This window comes from Zingiber officinale, chromosome 4A (genome assembly GCF_018446385.1).
Source record: "Zingiber officinale cultivar Zhangliang chromosome 4A, Zo_v1.1, whole genome shotgun sequence".
In the NCBI taxonomy this organism is placed as follows: domain Eukaryota; kingdom Viridiplantae; phylum Streptophyta; class Magnoliopsida; order Zingiberales; family Zingiberaceae; genus Zingiber; species Zingiber officinale.
This window is the reverse complement of record NC_055992.1, coordinates 55,383,210-55,405,115: the sequence shown is the minus strand read 5'-3', so window position 1 is coordinate 55,405,115 and position 21,906 is coordinate 55,383,210. Positions and strand designations below refer to the sequence as shown.

The 21,906-nt window shown below is 36.5% G+C and overlaps 1 protein-coding gene across 1 annotated transcript in view; it reads right to left on the bottom strand.

Moving 5' to 3' along the window:
- Positions 1-18,983, bottom strand: part of LOC121969923 — a 59,790-nt gene extending 40,807 nt beyond the window's left edge. Inside the window, exon 1 of the mRNA XM_042520244.1 lies at positions 18,579-18,983. Coding sequence (XP_042376178.1) covers positions 18,579-18,925 — 347 coding nt within the window. The 5' untranslated portion in view covers positions 18,926-18,983. The remainder of the gene's footprint in view (positions 1-18,578) is intronic.
- Positions 18,984-21,906: the final 2,923 nt, after the last annotated feature.

The following is a 21,906-nucleotide window of genomic DNA, read 5'->3' as shown; positions in this document are numbered from 1 at the left end:
AAAATTTCTTTGGCAATGACAAAGCGGACGGGAAAGCTTTGAACCTTTGTGACCGTCACTTTAAGATATCGAAATTTTCGCTACCTGCTTCATTAAAATTAAAAAAAGTCAAATATATTCTGAAGTTCCTATGTGGAACTTGAGGATCCTCGTGGATGTTTCGTCCATTTTTTAATAAAAGTTGTGCTTTTATAAATTTTAAATTACTACTAGTAGTTTGTTGTATTTTAGAAATAAAATGTCACAAATGTCATAATATAAAGTTAACATAGCAAATGTAATTAAATAAATTTTAAGAATAAAATAAAAATATTTTTTCTATTTAATTTTCATAGCTAATATGCAAGAAGATAAAAATTCATTATTAATATATTCATTTAAAACTAATACTATATTAAAAAAAATTCTAAAACTAATTAAGCAGTGAAATAATAAACATCGGAAAGTTGTTCGGTTGCATCATTAAATATTTTTAAAATTTTACAAAAATTACTAGAAATATAACATTATTGTGAAAATAAATATATATTAATATTAGTATTTTATGCAAAAAAAATAAACATAATAATTCTTTATATTGAAATGAATCTGGTAATAATTAGTATGTTGAATTCCAACGTGTTGGTACATTACGTGAAAATGTTTTATGTCTCATTCCATTAGTTTTACAAAACATACCCCATTGTTTCATTATAAATGAATGTGGTCATAAACATAGTTGTCAATAGCCCCAATAGCCCTCGCTATAGCGAATAGCGAGGCGAGGTGACGGCCTGGGGCGATGAGGGGCTACGCGCAACGATCTTGACGATAGCGATCGCTATTGGCGCTATCCTCGCTATAGAGAGGATGGCAATAGCGCCCGTAGTAGGGCTATTGCAAAATGTAGTACAGATTTTTTTTTTTAGCCCATTTGCCTAATTTTTTAGGCTTATTTTTAAAGGCCCATTACATAATTTTTTTAGGACCATTTTTTAAAAAAATTGAATCGTTGCTCTCAACCCCTCCTAAGAAACTCTACCGATTCTTTTTTTTTTTTAAACTGGATTGCTGATCTGCGCAAGGGACACCTGCCTCCTTCACTGATCTCGCTGCTCTCCTAAGAAAACAACTAGATCGCTATCTGCACAAGCCGCAAGGGACGACTGCTTCTCCTTCACTGATCTCGCTGCTCTCCTAAGAAACCTGCGCAAGAGACGAAGGCTTCTCCTCTGATCTCTGCCTCGCCTCGCCTTGCTCTCTTGCTTCTTCCACTCTACGCAACCTTCTCCTCCTACTGGTTGTGTGCTTCGTTTCTGAATATTACAAGGTAATAAACAAACCCAATTCCTCTCTATCTGCACCTGTTTGATGAATGAGTGTGCACATCTTGAAATAAATGTTTCTGTATTCTAGAACATTTAATCTTACAAAGAAGATATAAAAAAAAGGAAAAGTTATGAGCAAAGAAGATTCAAAATAGACACCTTGTTAATAACAAAGAAATATAAATGTTTCTGGATTGTGGAACATTTAATCCAGAAATATATTACCTTGTTTTTATATCTTCTTTTTAATCTATCCAGAAATATATTACAAGAATCCAGAAATATATTACCTTGGTAATAAACACACCCCATTCCACATTGATTGAAGTTTGTTTTTTCTTTATTTTTCAGTGTTTAAAAGATGGAAAACTTACAAGAAGATATTAAAAAAAAAGATATTGGATGGAATTATGGGAGGATGGTCAACCCAGACAAGATTGTTGATGGAATAATATGCAACTTTTGCCAAAAAGTTACAAAGGGTGGGATAACAAGGCTCAAACAACATCTTGTTGGAGGATTTAAAAATACAAAACTTTGTCCAAAAGTCCCAGCATTGGTTAAGCAAGAAATGAAAGATCACTTGAAGAAAAGTTAGCCCAAAAAACTGTCATGGATTTCATACCTCACTTTGATGATGTTTTTGACATACAAGAAGAGCAAGGAGATGATATTGACACACACAAGGATCCCTCTAGTAGAAAGAGGTCGACATCTATGTCTTCCTCGGCCAACTCGTCAATATTACAGCCCAAAAAACCTCGGCAGTTAGGACCTATAAATGCTTTCTTTAAGTTGGAAGCCCAGAATCAAGGTGGCAAAGGACCCCAATTTAATGAAGTTCAAAAAAAACTCAAGTCTGATGCAGCTCAAAAATTTGCAAGGTGGATGTATGATGCTGGAATCGCATTCAATGCAGTCAAATATGATAGTTTCAAGCCAATGATCGAAGCAATTGGACAATATGGTCCTGGGATGAAACCACCTAGTTATCATGAGGTGAGAGAACCTCTTTTGAAAGAAGAGATCAACCATACAATGCTGATTTTGAAACAGAATGAAGAAGAGATGGGAAGAATGGTTGTACTTTAATGGCTGATGGGTGGAGAGATAGAAAGGGGAGATCACTTATCAATTTCTTAGTGAATACCCCAAAAGGCAGCATGTTTATTGAATCAGTTGATGCATCTAGCTACTCTATGAGAGAAGATGTTTGAGTTGCTTGACAAGTTTGTGCAAAAAGTTGGGGTGCATAATATTGTTCAAGTGGTCACCGACAGTGCATCAAATAATGTTTTTGCAGGTGAGAAAATCTAATATACTAACTTACATCATCTTTTCAATTTCATAAATTAGTTTGATTAACTAATCTATTATGTTCTTGTTCTTTACAGGAAAGAAGTTGATGGATAAATATCCAAACTTGTATTGGACCCTGTGTGCAGCACATTGTTTGGATTTGATGTTTGAGGACATATTCAAAATGTCGGATTTGAAGAGGGCGCTTGAGCGGGCAATCATTGTTAACGGATATATTTACAACCGAACTATGTTGTTGAACATGATGAGAGAGTTCACCGGCCAAAGAGACCTTATAAGGCCAGCTAAAACTCGTTTTGCCACTGCTTTCTTGACTATGAGAAGCTTTCAGCAGCATAAGCAAAATTTGAGAAAGATGTTTACTTCAGAAAATTGGAGTAAAAGCAAATTCGCGAAGGAACAGACGGGTAAGCAAGCACAGAAAATTATATTGATGCCTTCATTTTGGAATTCCATCATTTATGCTATGAAAGTTGGTGGCCCATTATTGGAGGTACTTCGGTTGGTGGATGGGGAGAAGAAGCCTGCCATGGGTTATATATATGAGGCAATGGATAGGGCTAAGGAGAAAATAACAAAAGCCTTTGGTAATAATGAGGATAGGTACAAAGATGTTTTTGAGATAATTGACCATAGGTGGCAGTTGCAGCTCCATCAGGACTTGCATGCAGCGGGTTATTTCTTGAACCCCGAGTTCTTTTACTCGAATTCTGAGATAGAACAAGATGAAGAAGTAGTTATGGGGTTGTACAATTCAATCAGTAGGTTGACTAATGCTCCTGAGTCAGAGGGAACAATACATACAGAGTTGTTAAAATACAAATAAGCCGAAGGTCTTTTTGGGAAGCAAATTGCAATCCAAATGAGAAAGGTTGTATCACCAGGTATGAAAATATGTTTTCTCCTTTTTTTTTTGAAATAAATTCAATAAGAAATACTAATATAAGTATATAACTATTGTTATTAACTAGCTGCATGGTGGAACTCCTATGGAGCTTCGACACCAAAGTTGCAAAGACTTGCCCAGAAGATACTCAGTCTCACTTGTAGTTCTTCTGGTTGTGAGCGCAATTGGAGTGTGTTTGAACATGTAAGCCTTTATAATATTACACTTTTTATTTTTTATTACTGTGAAATTTTAAGAATTCGTTCTCATGTCTCGTGCACAGCTTCATTCCAAGAAAAGGAATAGATTGGAGCAAAAACGCCTGAATGATTTGGTGTTCATTAAATAGAACAGAGCTCTAAGGCGTAGATACGATAGTCGTGATACCATCGATCCTATCATATTGAGTGAAGCAGATGATGGAAATGAATGGTTGGTAGGGAGACTGGAGGATGAAGAGCTTGACTTTGTTCATGATGGCGATGATTTGACTTGGCTAGATGTTGCAGATGCTGTTGGAGTAAATGAAGCTCCTTATACCTTGAGAAAATCCAAAGGGGCCTCGAAAGTGACCCCTACATCTACACGAGCCTCAAAGACGACCACATCTACACCTACAGGAAGTTCGAAGGCGTCCACATCTAAGTCTAGAGGGAAAAGGCCAATAGGAACATCTACTACACTTGATCTTGTAGATGAAGAGGATGAATTCGATTTTGATGAAGAGAGTGAAGAGGAGAATGATGCCGAGCATTATGCAATTCCAAATGAAGAAGATGATCTCGATCTTGATGAAGAAGATGAAGATGAATTTTAGATTATGTTTTTTTTATTTTTAGAATTGAGGTTTTATATGCCTTGAACCTATATATTTGTTATTCGAGTATGAACTATTGAATTGATGTTATGGTCAATTGATAGGTACATTATGATTTTATTTATATATATATATATATATATGTGGCGCTATACTTTCAAATAACCCTCGCTGCGCTATTCGCTATAGCCATGTGCGCCCTTTGCGCTACAGGGCGCTACGCGTGATTGACAACTTTGGTCATAAATAAGAAATTGCAATTTTAATTGGTTTAATATAATTTTCGAAAAATTTTAATTCATTTTGAACACATAAATTTAAAACGTGGCATACACAACGAATATGAAAAAATAAACCATCTATAATAGGTTGACAAATAAATTTTAGATCATCTATACAAGTAGTATTGGAACTAGCATTATCTAATGATATGAAAATATTTTATGAGTTAATCCATATTTTTCTAAAATTAAACATAATAATGGTACAATAATATGAGCATTATGTGATTCATCAAAAACTCTATAAGCTAACAATCTTTTTTTGGAAGTTTCAAAAGTTATCAATCCAATGGCAAGGCACACCCATATACGAATGTGTTGGTCTATGATCACACCAAATATCGGAACATAAAGAAACTTTAATATTTAATTTACTAAATTCATCAATTAAATTTTTTTTCCCTTTTTTTACTAATTTTTTAATTGTATGAATAAGTGTAGTCTTTAGCACATGGTTTAAGAGATTCTTTACAAAAATCTTCAAATGTACATTTAGATCCAAAATTAAAAGAACGATATTCTCCGAAAACAAATTTAGTTAATGATTCTCTTAATTTATTATCCGAAAATAAAAATAAACCGAAATAAGTACTATCGTTAGAGTTTGGATAGTAAGATTAAATGATGAATGTGAAATTAAGATTAAAAGTAAAGAAGACGTGTGTGAAAATGATGAAATGAACTCTCTATTTATAGAGTTTGGATAGTAATGGACACTAAATCATAGTCATTGATCAAAAAATGATCAAATGATCTTAATTGTTAAAAAAATATCCAAAAAAAAACCCCACCCCATCAATGGCTATGAACAGCTAGTTAACCGATGGTTCCAACGGCTAGGAATCGATGGTTAATCGGCGCCAACTGGCTAAAAAAAATTAGGGTGAATCGACGGTTAACCGACGGTCTGTCGACTTTAGAGCCCTAGAACCGAAACCAGCTCGGCATCCTGCCGAACCGGTTCTAGTTCGGCCCGGCGAACCGGGTTAATGAGCAACCTACCCGTTGACCCGGTTACGGGCCAGACCCGACCCCGGGTCGAGTCTAGGTCTACTACCTCGCCTTTCATGATATTCCCATATGCACTTACAAGTTTCTCCATACCCTTTTTGAATGTGAACATAAGGGAAAGAATCCCCATCCATTGTGATAGTAGGTTTAGTAAATAGAATATTAGCCATTGAGACCCCTCAATAATTTTCCATGTCTATCTTTGGAAACTTATATGAGAGCTATGCATTGCATGGAATTGTAGGTTTATTCAAGGCCTAAAATGATCTATTAGAGATACACCTAAATCGCATGGACTGATGGCATACACCCTAAGGACACATGAGTATTAAGTTAAGGAAGAGGTTGAAGGACATCTACACTAGTATTCCCGATGCTAATATTTATAGCACAACTTCATATGATAAGATCCTCAAATTATTTATCTTGAACTGCTAGGACACCTTGAATATTGCTTCTAGTCCTCAAAGTACTCAACTAGGATGTCACTAAATCATACTAGATTTAGCTAGGTACAAGGGCAATGTGCTTAAATATGAAACTAAGTCAATGGATGATCAACATGACCATAGGCATTATAGTTACAGTGACTAAGGTCATAGATGGAGATTTTATCCAGGCATAGCTATTGGTGCTGAGACCATCATAATCGAATCTGAGTTTTAATGTTGATAAAAGTTTAAAATTAAATTATCTTGTGAACTGATAAGCTATGCTAAGCGTGTAGGACGTAACAGAAAGTAGGTTAGGTAGACCAAATACTAGACAACGAAGACTTGACGGATCAAGGGGGCTAACTAGGTAAGAAATCTAAGTGAGTCGGTTGGACCTGACATCTAGCAGGACAGACTCGATGGGTCAGCAAGGACCCGACATCGAATCAAGGGAAGTCCTGGTGGGTCAAGTAATCTAACGTCTAGTAGAGGAAGCCCAAACAGTCAGTTGAACCTAATGTTTGGCAAAAGGTGAGTAAAGCTAAGCACCTGGAGTAGAGAGGTCCTTCTGAAAAAAATGACAAGTAAGGACGAGTCTTTGTTATGGGAACAAACTTAGACAACGATCCAACTAAGGATCCTACTCGAATTCTAATGTCGAGATCGGACAATTGATTAACTATCCTAATTAGAACTTGCATTTCATATTTATTGTTTTATGTGATAACTTGGTTTTGCAAGGCTCAAGCAACCGAACCAAAGTTAACGATCGACCAAACAGTTCGGGCGACCGAATAGTAAGGTCCAACCGATCGGAAGCTGAGATGGCACGGGTCTTGGACATAGCAGCCGAAGTGTCTGATATGTTGATGTGGCACCTGAGATGCGAAAGTGTCTAATATACTGATGTGGCACCTGAGATGGATGAGGATAAATCTCGGATGAATGGCGTGGCAGAGGCCAGAGTTTGGCTTGCTAACGTGTCAAGAGACTTGGTCAAGATAACATTTGGCTCATTGAAGTGGCAAGATGCACGATCAAGGATAAGTTCGGAGAGGCTGACGTGGTCGAGGATTGACATCCAAATGTTGCCATGGAAGAATGCAAGTGGCAAGATAGAGGGTTTGGTGGACCAAACCTGTACATCGAGCGACCGATAAATAGTTCTAGATTAGATTGACCCTAGATTAAACGTCTTATCAGTCAACAGAATAACAGGTCCGATCGAGCAATGAGTGATATAAAAGAAGCTCAACCAAAAGGCTCTCATCATCTACTTACAAGCCTCTAAGCCCTCGCTCGTGCTCAAATGAAGTTGTCCACACTGTGCTCTGACAATGAAGCTCCGTTTCAATAACTCTCATGTTATCGATAAAGATTTACTTGCTTTTAATTTTAGTACTTTCCTTTCTCAAAGGTCGGTAAACTTGTTATCATATTTTTACTCATAGAAAGAGGCTTCTCAACCTCCCAAGAATTCTTTGGAAAGGAGAAAATTAGTGATTTCCCAATCGTAAACAATCTAAAGGATTGCGAGCCTTAGAGTAGCAGCCAGAGGCGGTGAACCAAATAAAAAACAAAGTGTGTTTTGTGCAATTTATTTTACGTTGCGGTGTTACTCGAAATTTATAAAAGAACAAATTTTGAAAACAAAAAGATAGCTAAAAGACCAAGTCTTGGAATATATTTTAAATTTTAGCATGCAAGAAAATGGTTGCTACGTATTCAACTACTAGAAGGGTCGAATAGAATTTTGCCTCATGTAGAGATGTGGATAATTGTCAATACTGAGTTCACCCTACCGGTTAATAAAGTCGGAGAGAAACTCGGATGCGAGAATTGGACCCCAACATAAAAAGGCAAATTGAAGCCGGCACAAAGGTGTGGTTTACCAAAGAAGAGCTCAACAGCATCGGACCATTCGTAAGTGCCAAGGACCTCCAGAACAAGTTGGTCGAGCTCCACGAGGGAACCATAAACACCAAGATAATAAAGCACGATCTTTATTTGAATAAATTATTTAATATTTAAATGAAGGACAGTAAATCCGCGAGCCAATTAAATGCCCACATCAAGAACATCCTAAACAGGCTACATTCCATTAGACAACCATTGGAGAGCTGGGACGCCATAAAGTATGCTCTTAAAGCCTTCCCTCGGAATACCTCGTGGGTATCTATGGTAGATGCATGCAATGTCACTAGGAATCTTTTTAAAATCAAGCTAAATGAACTTTTCAGTGAATTTGAACCACATGAACAAACTAACTCGAGTCAAATCGAGAAAGGCATTGCTTTGATTGTAGAATAAGTCAAGAGCAAGGAGTCAAAATTAAAGTCTCGACCGAAACCAAAATCCAAAGACGAGTCGAATTCAAGCGAGGATGACGAAGAGCTAACCTCAGAGATCATCAACTTGGTCCGAAAGATAATCAAGAAGAAGGGCTTCACCAAATGGGAGATCAAGAAGATGAAAAAAAAGAGCAAGCAGACGAGTCCGAGCAAAACCACCAAAATAAAGTCGGAGGTGACTTGCTACGGATGCAACCAAAAGGGTACAAGTTCGAATGCCCAAACTTAAAGGAGATCAAGAGGCAAAGGAAGAAGGCACTAAAGGTCACATGGGACAAATCGTCTTTAGAGGAGTCAGACACGGAGGAACCGAACCAAACAAGCTTCATGGCTCTAATGGCAAAAGAAGGCGTAGTCGAGTCCGAGTCAAGACACGAATCCGAATCCGATTCAAACAATCAAGAAGATCAAGTAACATCTCACTTCTAACTAAGAAACTAGCTAAGTCTAAAGACCGGATTAGGTCACTTCTTAAAGAAGTCAAAGACGTTAAGGAGATAGACCTTAGCCCCTTGACTAACCAAGTTCAAGGCTTCAACTCAAGTTGAAAAACTTGAGAAAGAGAATTCTCTCTTGAAATAGCAAATTGAGGAACTCAAGGATTCGTTGGAAAGGTTCACCTCGAACTCTAAGTATTAAAACATGATATTTGGGACACAGCGAGACGTGTACAACAAATCTAGATTTGGATTCAAAACAAAGACTAGACAAGCATCCTATATGTCCTTAGTTAATCGATATGCTAAAAAAACAATCCAAGCATAATCCCAAAATCATTGTTAATCAACAAAGTAGCAGTTAATCAATATTGGATCTCCAAATATCAAGTTCACTACTTAGATAAGAATTATTGAAACCGTGATCAAAGAGGAGCCAATAAAAAAATTGTTTCATTAATTTGTTGAATTATGCATGCTTGCCTATCTTAATTGATTTTAATTTATGCTTAAAGTAGAATGTACAAATAGGACTATAATGGTTAGATAAGCAAAAAGGTTGTCTAATCTTGACAACATAGTATTAGAACGCAGTGAGCTGATAGTACATTAGGATACTTAGTATAAGTGTTTGGGTTGGATAAGATGTATCCTACGAGGTCCATCTAGCAAAGAGGAACTGACTGAAGCTAACTCACCATATCTTAAACTAGTTAAACTAGGATTTTGCACTAAGTTGATTAAGTGTGCAATTTCTTGAGTTGATTTTATCTAAGGAAGTGGTCGTTGATTTAATTAAGAAGTCTTGTGCATCACTACAAGCTGGAAGCTAATTTTAGAAATGTCCACTTAATTGACTAAGGCTAAACTTGAATCTTACCTAAGGTAAAACAACCTTCCCAATTCAAACTTAAAAAATTTTAATGAAATATCATCTCACAAAACCTATAAAACTAACATGACTAATCACTCTAAATGGGTGAGATGAAAAAATAGAAAAATTAAATAAGTATGTGGTTAACTTTGTGTTTCAATTGCATCACAGTTTAATTTAATAGTATAGATTTTCTCTGACTATGGAACTAAACTAGGATATAACGTAGATCTCATGTACCTATAAATCTAGGTGGTCTTTGCATTAACTTGTTCATGTACTGCGCCACGTAGACGAGCGTGAAATGTTAGGTCCAACCCTTAGTTCCAGATGTAAATCAGTGCATCAATATGAATCAAGGGGGGTATAAACACCATTAAATCACTACGGTGACTAACTCCGAACTAGACTTAATGATTCATTGAAATCATTTGAGTTGAGAATACAGCGTTAGATATTTCTTTAAGCACAATGTTCCTATCCGAAAGTGGAGAAGACGACAAGCTGGGGATGTGGCTTGAAAGTGGACGAAATTAAGACTCCACACGATCCTGCAACACAAGAGGCGTTATTACCAGGCTAGGAAATGGTTCCCGGCATTGGCCCTCCGATGCTCAAGTCAATTTCCGACGAAGTGGGGAGTAATGAGAATGTAATAACAAAGGGTGTGTAAAATCACAAAGTTGTGCATACCTCCTCTTATAGATGGGAACCCTCCTTTTATAGTGTTACTGTAGTGTCTATGCATGCATATCAAAGTGGGCGCACATTTTTCCAAGCGTCCTAGGAAAAGACAAGTCCAAAAGTGTCTCTAACACCTTTCCTTAAGCAAGCATACAGATCCCTGATATGACAGGCTAGAAGCTTCTACCGTACGATTTGTCTACAGAACACGTTGTCAGTGGCACAAACCTCCAAAAGGATACGAAGAGATACGTAGGTGGGTCTCGCTGTAAGCCGACCGGAGGCTGCTCGGTAAGGGCACGCCCCGCTCGGCTGTGCTGCACAGAGTAATCTCCCTTCATTTAGTTTTTCCGTTGTCGGAGGGTTGTCTCTCATCCCAACGAACAAGCCTCCCGCTCGGCAGGGACGACGGCCGGGGATGCACTACTTGTTTGTCTCTTAGTCACGTGTTATCCATTTGACCTTGCTCGTCCGCTCCAACAAGCTAGCCGCCCGACCATAACTGGCCTACTCAGCCGACTTTGACGCTTTCCTTGACTTTAACTTCCACGTCAGCCGGTCTTCCTTACTTTGACCTATCTTTGGTGGAGTCACTCTTCATCATCGCATCATACAATATTTTAGATGATGTAGCTTTAAATATTATATTTTCAAAATATTAGATTGCTTAATTATGCTTGGTTACAAATGGTTAAATCCTAAATTAGGATCCGTGCTTATGAAATACATGTCATGAATGAACTTTAAGTTATTTATATGCATTTCTTTCAAGTATTGCATTTCTTTAAGTTTTTAATTATTTATATTTAACTCATTTGATAATTAATTAAAGATGTTTTCACCTTAATCCTTTTTTTAGCATCTTTGGATTTTGTTTGTTTTGGATAATAGCCCTATTACAAGTTTTAAAAAATATTTTATGAATTGGTTTTTTTAAATATAAGAATAAATATTTTTGACATTATTTAAATAATTTTTTCAAAAAATATTTTAGCATTTATTTTGAAAATCTTTGTTGAAAATATTAAAAGTGCTTTCGAAATTATTTTAAAATTTTTAATATTAAAAGTGCTTTCGAATTTATTTTGAAAATTTTAAAAGTGCTTACAAAACTTACTTGGACAATCTTTTTTAACAACTTTAAAAGTGCCTTTCAAACTTATCTTTTCAAGTGCTTTCAAAATTTATTTTGAAATTTTAATTTTGAGACTTTTTATCAAAATGATTTTTGAAAAAAAATTAATAAATTATCTAAGAAAAATTTAAAACTTGCCAAGAAAACATATTTGAAAACACTGTGTTTCAAAAAAAGGTTCCATACTTTGAAAATTAATACCTTAAAAACTTTATATTTCCATACACTTAATTTAAATACAATTTGGAAATATTATTAGGAAATATATTTTGAAATCTTTTTCAAAACTTATGATTTTTCTAACCTATTATTCCCATTTTAATGTATAACAAAGATGGAGAATATAGATTTAAAGTACTGAAAAATATCAGTGTTGTAAACGGTAATAGACGGTGGCGGGCGGTCAGTGACTCGCCTACCACCTCGGACGCCTAGGCAATTGAATTTTTTTTTACTATTTTTTATATATAATATTATAAATAATCATTATTCTTTAATAAAATATATTAATTAAAAATAAAAAAATAATCTAAATATTTAAAAATATAAATATATTTTTTAAAATAAATATATATTAAATTAATGAGATAATTTTATTAGGTTTAATTAAGTCTATTTAAATTATCTCAATCGTAGCTAGAAGTTGATTAAAATTATTAATTTAAAGGTATTTAATTAAACTCTAACTTACCAACTATCATGTTTCAACAGGGTGATGTCATCGGGTCGGAGCGTCACCCGAGTTCTGTAATGCGTTCGGATGCGTCATCGGGTCTACGTGTTGCTCGAGCTCAACGACGAGCCCCGATGTGTCACCTAGGCCCTGCGATGCATCCGAATGGACTCGTCATCACGCCCAAGCGATGGGTTTGGATGATTGCAATGGCAAAATGGTGACAGCGACGGCAGAAGGAGGTGAGTTACCACCTAAAGCACTACCTCATACAAAGGCAATGCGGTTAATGCCCACCTCCCACCTAGGCAGCGCCTAGACAACCGCCTCTCCTGCCATTCAGAACACTAAAAAATATGGGTTTAAAGTATTGAAAATGTTTAAAGTATTGAAAAATGTTTAAAATGTTGAAAATATTTAAGTGTTTTCAAGGGGGAATTTGAAATTCAGGGGGAGTTTTTAAATTCAGGGGAGTTTTGAAAAATGTTGTTTTTGTGCATATATTTTTTTAACTTTAAACTGAGTTGTCACATATCAAAAAGGGAAAAATTGTTGTGCAGAAAGCATCATAATCGAACTTGTGTTTTAATGTGGACAAGAAAGCATCATAATCGAACTTGCATTTTAATGTGGACAAAAGTTTAAAGTTATTGATAAGCTGTGTTAAGCGTGCAGGACTTAATAGGAAAGCCCTAGTAGGTCAGGTGGACCAGATACTAGGCAACGAAGACTTGACAGATCAAGGGGATTGAATACGAAATCTAGATGGGTCGGTTAGACCTGACATTGGGTAGGACGAACTCGATGGGTCAGCGAGGGAATCCATCTCTTTATCAATTGTTCCATCTTTTGTCAATTGTTTGTTATGACCGTCTCGACGAAAAACGACAATCTCTAGCACGATCAAGCATTGGAAAGGGGGCACCGATCGTGGACCGGATTAGACGGAGGAAGCACAAGTTCAAGACAAACTAAGAAGAGCTATTTCGCTAAACCTGAATAGTTGGAGACATCCCAAGCAAAGGTTGTTTGAAAGGTATGTTATCACTTATGTTTTGATTCATTTATATAATGATGCATGTATTTAGGGCTGTAAACGAGCCGAGCGAAGCCGAGCTTTGGGGTGTTCAAGCTTGTTTGATAAGATAATCGAGCCGAGCCGAGCCGAGCTTAAAATGAACCAAGCTTTTGAAATGAGTGTTCAAGCTTGGCTTGGTTTATTTTTTATGAGCTTGAGCTTGTTTGAAGCTTGGCTTGAGCTTGGTTCGTTTAGATGTTATCAAACTCTCAATTCAAGCTTGGCTTGAGCTTGGCTTGGGCTTGGTTTGAGCTTGGCTTGAGCTTGGTTTGAGCTTGGTTCGTTTAGATGTTATCAAGCTCTCGATTCAAGCGTGTTTGATTGTTTGAAACTTTTAATTGTTTGATTAGTTATTAAGATTACTAATTTAAATTTATTTATTTTATTTTATTATTTATTTAGCATATTGAAAGAGTTTTATTAATAAATATGGTTCGTGAACATTGTTCACGAACGTTGTTCACAAACATTGTTCACGAACGTTAACGAGCTTAACACATATGTGTTCAAGCTTGTTTGTTTAGCTTAACGAGCTGTTCAAGTTTGTTTGTTTAATTAATCTTATGTATATTGAACGAACATAAACAAGCTCTTACCAAGCCGAACATCAAGCTTGTTCACGAACGCTTGGTTCATTTACAGCCCTACATGTATTAATGGTTTTATTTAGATTTTGCTAAAAGATCTAGTATATTTAAATCAGATAGTTTTGCATGTCTAAATAAAAGGATTAAAATGATATTAGATGAATCATTCAAATGATAGTTTATTTTTATTATGCTTTAAGGATCTTACTTTAATAGTTAGATTGTAATACATACTTAGATTAAAGATTATGTTCATGTTTGTTTTTGAAAATTCATATGAACACTCCTTTGATTTAATTGTTAAATCATAAAATAACTTTTAAATTTCCGCTACATATAAAGATCTAGAAACATAATACACGAATTTCGAATCTCGTCCAACAATGGACTCCTCCTGCAACACCACAGCTTAATGGTGTCAGAACATCGTAATCGAACGCTAATGGGCATGGTTCGATCTTATGATGTGATTCACTAATTTACCGCCATCGTTTTGGGGCTATGCACTTGAAACTGCGGCAACGTTGTTAAATAAAGTCCATACAAAAGCAGTAGAAAAGACACCATATGAAACATGGATGGGAAAACCTCCCAAGTATTCATATATGAAGATATGGAGATGTCCTGCTTATGTGAAGCAGGCAATGGGAGATAAACTGGATAATAGATTCACTTTGTGCTATTTTATGGGATATCTAAAGAACTCTATTTGATATTATTTTTATAATCCCAAGAAAACAGAAATATTTGTTTCAAGAAATGTCAACTTCTTTGAGAAGGAGTTTTTATTAGACAAAAAAAGGCAGGATGATAGAACTCGAAGAGGTTCGCGACAATTCCATAACTGAAATAATAGAACCCGCACCCTAACAGTCAGTAAAACAAGTACACGCCTTAAGGAGATCTGATAGGGTCTCAAGAGTACCTGTGACATATGGCAGTGCGATTAAATGGCGATGTTGTCTTGTGGAAGAGTTCCAAACAAGACATAATTGTGGATTCCACCACTGAGGTAAAATATATTGCGGTTTTAGAAGCAGCAAAGTAGACAGTTTGGATGAGAAATTTCATCCAAGAGTTGGGTGTTATTCCAACTCCCAATGAGTAAAATGGCATCACATAAAGTAACAGGAATGTCACTGCACTCCCACTAACCTTCTTGTACACACATGATTCCTCAAAATTCTTAATAAAATTGAACTCGATGATTGTATCATTAAATTTGAGGTTCCGACTTCTCAATGCTTGTTTGAGACAATAAATTGATCTTTGAAGTTTGCATATCTTATGTTCACTTCCCACAGATGTGAAATCTTCAGGCTGAGCCATGTAAATCTCTTCCTTAATATCACAATTAAGGAATATCATCTTCACATCCATTTGTCATATCTCATAATCATACCATGCAGCTATGGCAAGCAATAGACATGAGTCAAGGGAAGTCCTAGTGGATCTAGTAATCTGAAGTCAAGTAGAGGAAACCCAAACAGGTCATCTGAACTTATGTTTGGTAGAAGATGAGAAAAGCTAAGCTCCTAGAGTAGAGAAATCCTTATAAAAAGAAAGACAAGGACGAGCCTTCATTATAGAGACAAACTTAGGCGAAGATCTAAATAAGGGTCCTACTCACATTCCAAAGTTGATCAGACAATTAATTGTCCTAATTAGAACATGCATTTCATATATCACTCTTTTCTATACTAACTTGGTTTTGCAAAGTTTGAGCGACCGAACAAGAGTTATCGGTCGACCAAACGGTCCAAGCGGTCGAACAGTAAGGTACGGTCGACCAAAAGCTGAGGTGCATAGGCCTTTGACATGGCAAACGGAGTGTTTGATATGCTGATGTGTCATCTGAGGTGGTCAGATGACTAACGTGGCAGAGGATATAGTTCGTCTTGCTGATGTGTCAAGAGGCTTGGTCAAGATAACCTTCGAATTGCTAGCGTGGCAAGATGCACAGTCAAGGATAAGCTCAACGAGGCTGACGTGACCAATGACCGACATTCAGATGCTGATGTGGCAAAAGGTAAGTGGCGGGATAGAGGGTTTGGTTCAGTCGACCTAAGATTAGACTGCTTATCATCCGACTGAACAAGGCATCTGGTCGACCGAACAAGTGATATAAAAGAAACCTGACTAGAAGGCTCTCATCATCAACTTACAAGCCTCTAAGCCCTTGCTTGTGCTCAAATCAAGTTGTCTACGTTGTGCTACCCCGACAACGAAGCTTCATTTCAATAACTCTCGTGTTGTCGATAAAGATTTAATTGCTTTTAATTTTAGCACTTTCATTTTTCAAAGGTCGGTAAACTTGTTACTCTATCTTTACTCATTGTAAGAGGTTTCTCTGCCTCCAAAGAAGTCTTCAAAAGGAGAAAATTAGTGATTGCACAATCGCAAACAATCCAAGGGATTGCGGGTAGCAGCCGGAGGCTGTGAACCAAGAAAAAAATAAAGTGTTTTGTGTCGTTTATTTTCCGCTGTGTTTTTACTCAAAATTTATAAAATAAAAGATCCCAAAAAAAAAAAAACAAAAAAACGCTTTCATCAGTCCTACAATAGGTCCACCATGTAGAGGAAGGCATAAGGAGGTTGTCCATACAATGAAGGTAAGGGGTAGCAAGGTTGCCATCCATGTGGATAAGAATTTTCATATATACAAAATGCAATAAACATTATTCCATACTTGTCATGGGCAAGGTAAAAATCTCACTATCATCTATTGTCTGTTATTTCAAGGTTATACTTGATTTTTGAGCCTCATCCTTGTCTAGATCACTATAATATATGGGTGATTCTTGCACAAATGTTAGATTTAAGTGTTTAATCTTTGTACTCTGTACCTTATCACCAACATTAATGGGATTTGTTATGATGTCATTCTAGCAACGAACAAATGTTAACATAGGGTGAATATTATTGAGGAGCCAAGACATATAATTTTGTGTTTAATGGAAGTAAAATCTAGTTCAATTTTCAAAGACAAAGGAGTTGAGGACTGACAGAACAAAGCGTGTCATTTGTCCTTGTTTACACTTTGAACTTAAACCAAATCCACAGCTCCATTCCACTTTGAATTCAGGTCCACACCTTCATGAGTTAAGAGGTCATCGTTTATTAGAAAGTCAATTGTCAAGGACCAGCCTAACTTGAACTTGAGAATCTTCATGATAGAGATTGGATTGTATCAGTCAAGATTAGATTCCTAGGATCAGTTTAGAAAATATTATTGATTTGGTCCAAAGATAAAAATCACGTCCCCTTCTAGAGTTAATAAGGATTTTGTAAGTTCCAAGGATATTACAATGTGGTGTGTAACACCAAATCATATTTTGTGGCAAATTAGGATATGCCTCTAGATAGTTCTTTGAGATGTTTGGTTAGTGGTTATTATTGTACAAGATCATATTTTATCAATTATTAATTGTGCATCATATTTCATAAGGAATGATGAAACTTCATTCTATTTTTACCTTTGATAATCTTTGTCATATAAATTGTTGGATTCATATGTTTGTTGGGTAATATTTTTTTTCCTACTATGTAGGTCTTGATGCACCATCCTTCGCAACTTCTGAATTTATAAGTCTTACGCTAACCATTTGTTTTATTTGCATGATGAGGTCAAATGTATAATTACATTAAACATTCATTTGAGTAAGATTTACACTGATATAAGGACGTATTGAGTGTAATAACATGAGAGTAGTGAGTTACTTGGATAGTTGACAAGCCTAAGTTGTTAGATCGATGGTTTCTAACCTTCATGAGGACCATGTAGAGCCACTAAGAGAGAGACCATCACCACCAGCACCATAACACAAAATGTGGTTCTCAATTTCTCTTCCATTTCCTTCCACGATTTTGCTATTATTGAGCTAGTATTGTACCTATAATATTTTCGTATCTTCTTCCATTTAGGAAGAGAAATAATCTTATTTCATACAATGTCGTTACTAGAGCATAGTGGTCATATACACAAACTTGTTCATCACCATACTTCAGGAGGCAAGGATTATACTTTTGTGGATGGATATTTTAACCGGTGAGGAGTTCTAGCTTTAGAGGTAAATTTGCAATTGTCATATTCATATTTGAAGGTAGCTTCAAGCCACTTAACATCACCATAGTTAACAACCTTGCAACTGGTTCAAGCAACAAACTTGGGGCCCTAACATCACCATACTGCACATATGTCTAACCTTGCCTTCCTCAAGTAATACTTCATATTTATTTGACAGGAAGTGAATTCTCCGATAACTAGAAAAACAATGGTGATCTAGGCTAACAAAGTTTTTTTTTAAATTTGGAGAATTTGTTAGATTTCAGATACTTTCTTTTATTATACTCTAGTTATTATTGAATTGGAGCTAGCTCAATTGCTTGTTATGTTCAACCAAGCCAAGATCAAGCCCTGTTTCACAAAAAGTGTTGGGGCTTAACAATGAATGATCAAGAATTTCATGACTCTCTAGCGAGGTGGTACTCCAACTCTAAGATAGGTAAAGTCTTATCCAATTCAGCTCCCATTCATTACACAAAGCACTTGATCTATAGCACTTGATCTATATCGAAATCAATATCAAACACAAAGCATACCTAAACCCAACCATTTATAGAAAGGTGCAATCGTTTCTACTATAAAAAACAATCCTAAAAGAGGAACGTAGATCGTAGAAGAAGACGAACGAAGATCTGACCTTTTAGGACCGAAAGTAGCCTGCGGAAGAGAAACATATGCTCGGAGAGGATTGAGAGAGTCCGGCGAGACCATAGAGGAGGAGGAGGAGGAGGAGCCACGGACGAGCCACTTGGATGAGGCCGAGAGGGAGGAGGCATCCGCCGTCGATATCCCCTTGAGGGGGACGTCGTGGCGCAGTATCTCCGGAAGAACATCGGCGATCTTGCTTCTCGCCTCAGCAGCCACGGGAAGGGAGGGCAGCGGAGTAGGCGGAAGCTTCTGGGCGTGGCGGCTGACGACGTTCTTCGACTCGTGGAGGAAATAAGCGCCCTCTGTGGCCGCTAAACGCCCGGCTAAGAAACTCATTTCCGCTGGTGCCTTACTGCCTTTCCCAACGTTCTGATGAGTTCTGCAACGCTAGTTATTACGAATGCAAGCGCGTGTTTGAAACTCAATTCCGCTTGGCTTGGGCAACACGGGTTTGACTGGCTAATCAAAAATTATCGTTATTAAAAAAATATATGAAGAAGCTTCTTACCAAGTGTATAAAATACAGCAACTTTTGAAATTTATGAAGAGAAGAGAAGAGGTAAAAATAATTAATATTTTTATTTATTTTGACAGAGAAAGATGAATATGTAAATAATTTTATAAATAAAATTAAGATACACGTCTTATTTTTTTTTTTTTAAAGTATGGTGCAATTTTATGAATTAAATATAATCCATCTAATTCCATCATCTATATAGGATAAATCGGAAAATATTGAATATATCTAAACGGTCAATATTTTTAGAGTCATGAGAAGAAAATCTTTACCGTGCGCCATAATTGGATTCGACCCATAACCATTCCACCATTGTCCAAGTTGATCGAATTCAAGTGGGATGAATTGCACTTGGAATCCACCATAGGTTCGACTTGATTGAGGCGTTTGGAAATTAAAAAAAAAAATTGTGATGTAGCACTAATTAATCATAGTTGTTCAAGTGGATTATGGCATGTTTAATCCGAAGCGTGGATTGATTTGAGATAAATTTTTATATTTATGTATTATAGAAATAATCCTAGTATGGATTAGGTTCCGTTTGTCTATCGTAAAAATAATCTTCAAACCGTGGACCATTTTGTGTTTTCTTTTTATTCGCTCAAAATCAGGCGAAATGAAGTTTTCATCCCCTCAAAAAAATTCCGGCCGTATAACATGAACTCTAACTGTGAATTGCGAATTTCGAACAACAAATTGAGTTGCAAACTCAAGAACAATTATAACCAATTGTGGAAGAGCTCGTGTCCTCATCGCGAATCACAACTGAAAGCTTCGGCCTGACTGCAAATTGTGGTCAAGTTGTGAATCACTCACGACGAGTCGACGACGGTGAGCTGGCAGCCTAGCTGCAAATCGAGGTCGCTGCGACCTTGCAACTAGGCCTGAAATCGCTTGTGACTGCTGCAAACTTGCAGTCAAGCCAAGAATCACTCATTTCGGTTGTTGTAAATCGCTTATAGCGATTGCAAGTTGATAACTGCAGCGGTGAGTGTGAGTTCGCGGCGAAGCCACAAGTTGTTCATGGTCTAGTCATGATTCGCGGCCACAAACTCGTCCCTCACTGTGAATTGCGCCCGCAGCGGTCACGAGTTCTCCCTTAACCGCAAATTGCAATCAAGTCGCTAAAAGTTCATTTGTTGGCCGTGAGTCGAAACTGCCAGAGACGGGTCCTTTTCTGTTTCTTTCTCCTTTCTGCCGCTCCACAGAAATCGCCTAGAGCCTTTCTCTCGCATAATTACTATGGTTGACTGAATGTACTTGCCCCTCAACTTTAAAGTGAGTGTCCAAGCATCAATGGATGAACAAAGTGTCTTTCAGATTGGAGCTTAACAACTGCTCCGCACCAAAGTATTACTTCAATGAATTCAATCTTAATTTTATCAAAATGTCTAATATTCCTCGCGGGTCTCCTGTGCATTTAATTTTTTTTTACAGCAACATTATTAATGTATTGCATGTTAGAACTAGTGTTTTCTCAACTCTAAGAACAAAGGAGTTCGAAAAATAGAGAAAATAATTTTAAGTATGGATCGAGTTTCCTCAATATACATGACCAAATAAGTGCTTAAATAATGATAATAAACCTAATTGTAGCAGAAGAGTCATTATCAGAAAACGTCATCTCCTCATTCTCAAGAATCTACGGAAAAAGAAGAGAAAGAGATCTTCCTTCATAAATAGGATGACGACATCGACCTTTCTGTTAGAGAATGCCTAATGTGGTATGTATTAAAATATGTTTCATAAATATGCATAGTGGAAATAAAAACATAATAATTTCTAATTATTACATCACACACATCATACGCATGCAAGAATACAACACAACTAGACATGATCGCATAATTAAAATTTTACAGAAAGTAAATCTATGCTAGACGTATCTGATAGTTCGTGATCGAACCTCATAGATAGTGTTTGCTAGCTTTGCAAGCCAAGTCTCCTTCGGAATCAATGAGCAAGCGACTGATTGATAAGGAGTGGAATTAGAATCAACTAAGCGACACTCGAAAGTCTCACCTCTATTCATATCCACATCGAGTTGTCATTGAGACGGCTTCACAAAGTCATGAGTCATTCATCTCCAATCAGTACTAGTCAAGCATTAAGACGAAGCAATCCATGAGAACTCTCATGCCACGATTTGGAGAGTGGTATGACGTCGAAATCATCGACACTAAATTTGTCAACATTGAAATCGTCGGCACTGAATTTGTTAGAACTGAATTCATTGGCACCAAATTCGTCGGCATCGAATTCAGTTGCTGGAGATGGCCGATGGTAACTCTTGGGCGAGAAGAGATTGGGGTGGTGGCTAGAGAGAGGGAGAAGAGGATAAGAAGAAGCCCTGATCAAATTAGAGTTTTTTCTCAAAAATAAAATCACTACTCTCTTCTCCTCATAGATAGTATTTATATACTTCTACATGACTTGGAGAGCAAGTCATTTCCCAAACCCAATAAGTAAAGATAACCTGATCTATTATCATTAAGATTAAGTTTGGTTCAAAACCAAACTATCTTGGTTTATAATTAAACCAAACCCTTTTGATTTATTATTAAACTAAATTATTTCATAACTAAACCAAACCCTTTTTGGTTTATTATCAAATCATAATGAATCTATATCTTTTATAATAGTCATAATTCATCCGCTTCCATTCTGATAAATATCTTTTCATATTTGTCCTTTTGATTTGGTCCAACCAAACTCTCTCTCTCTTGATTTGAGAATCCAATTCTAAAACTCATTTTAAGTCTCTAAGATAAACTCGTAGTGCGTGTGATCTTATATGTTG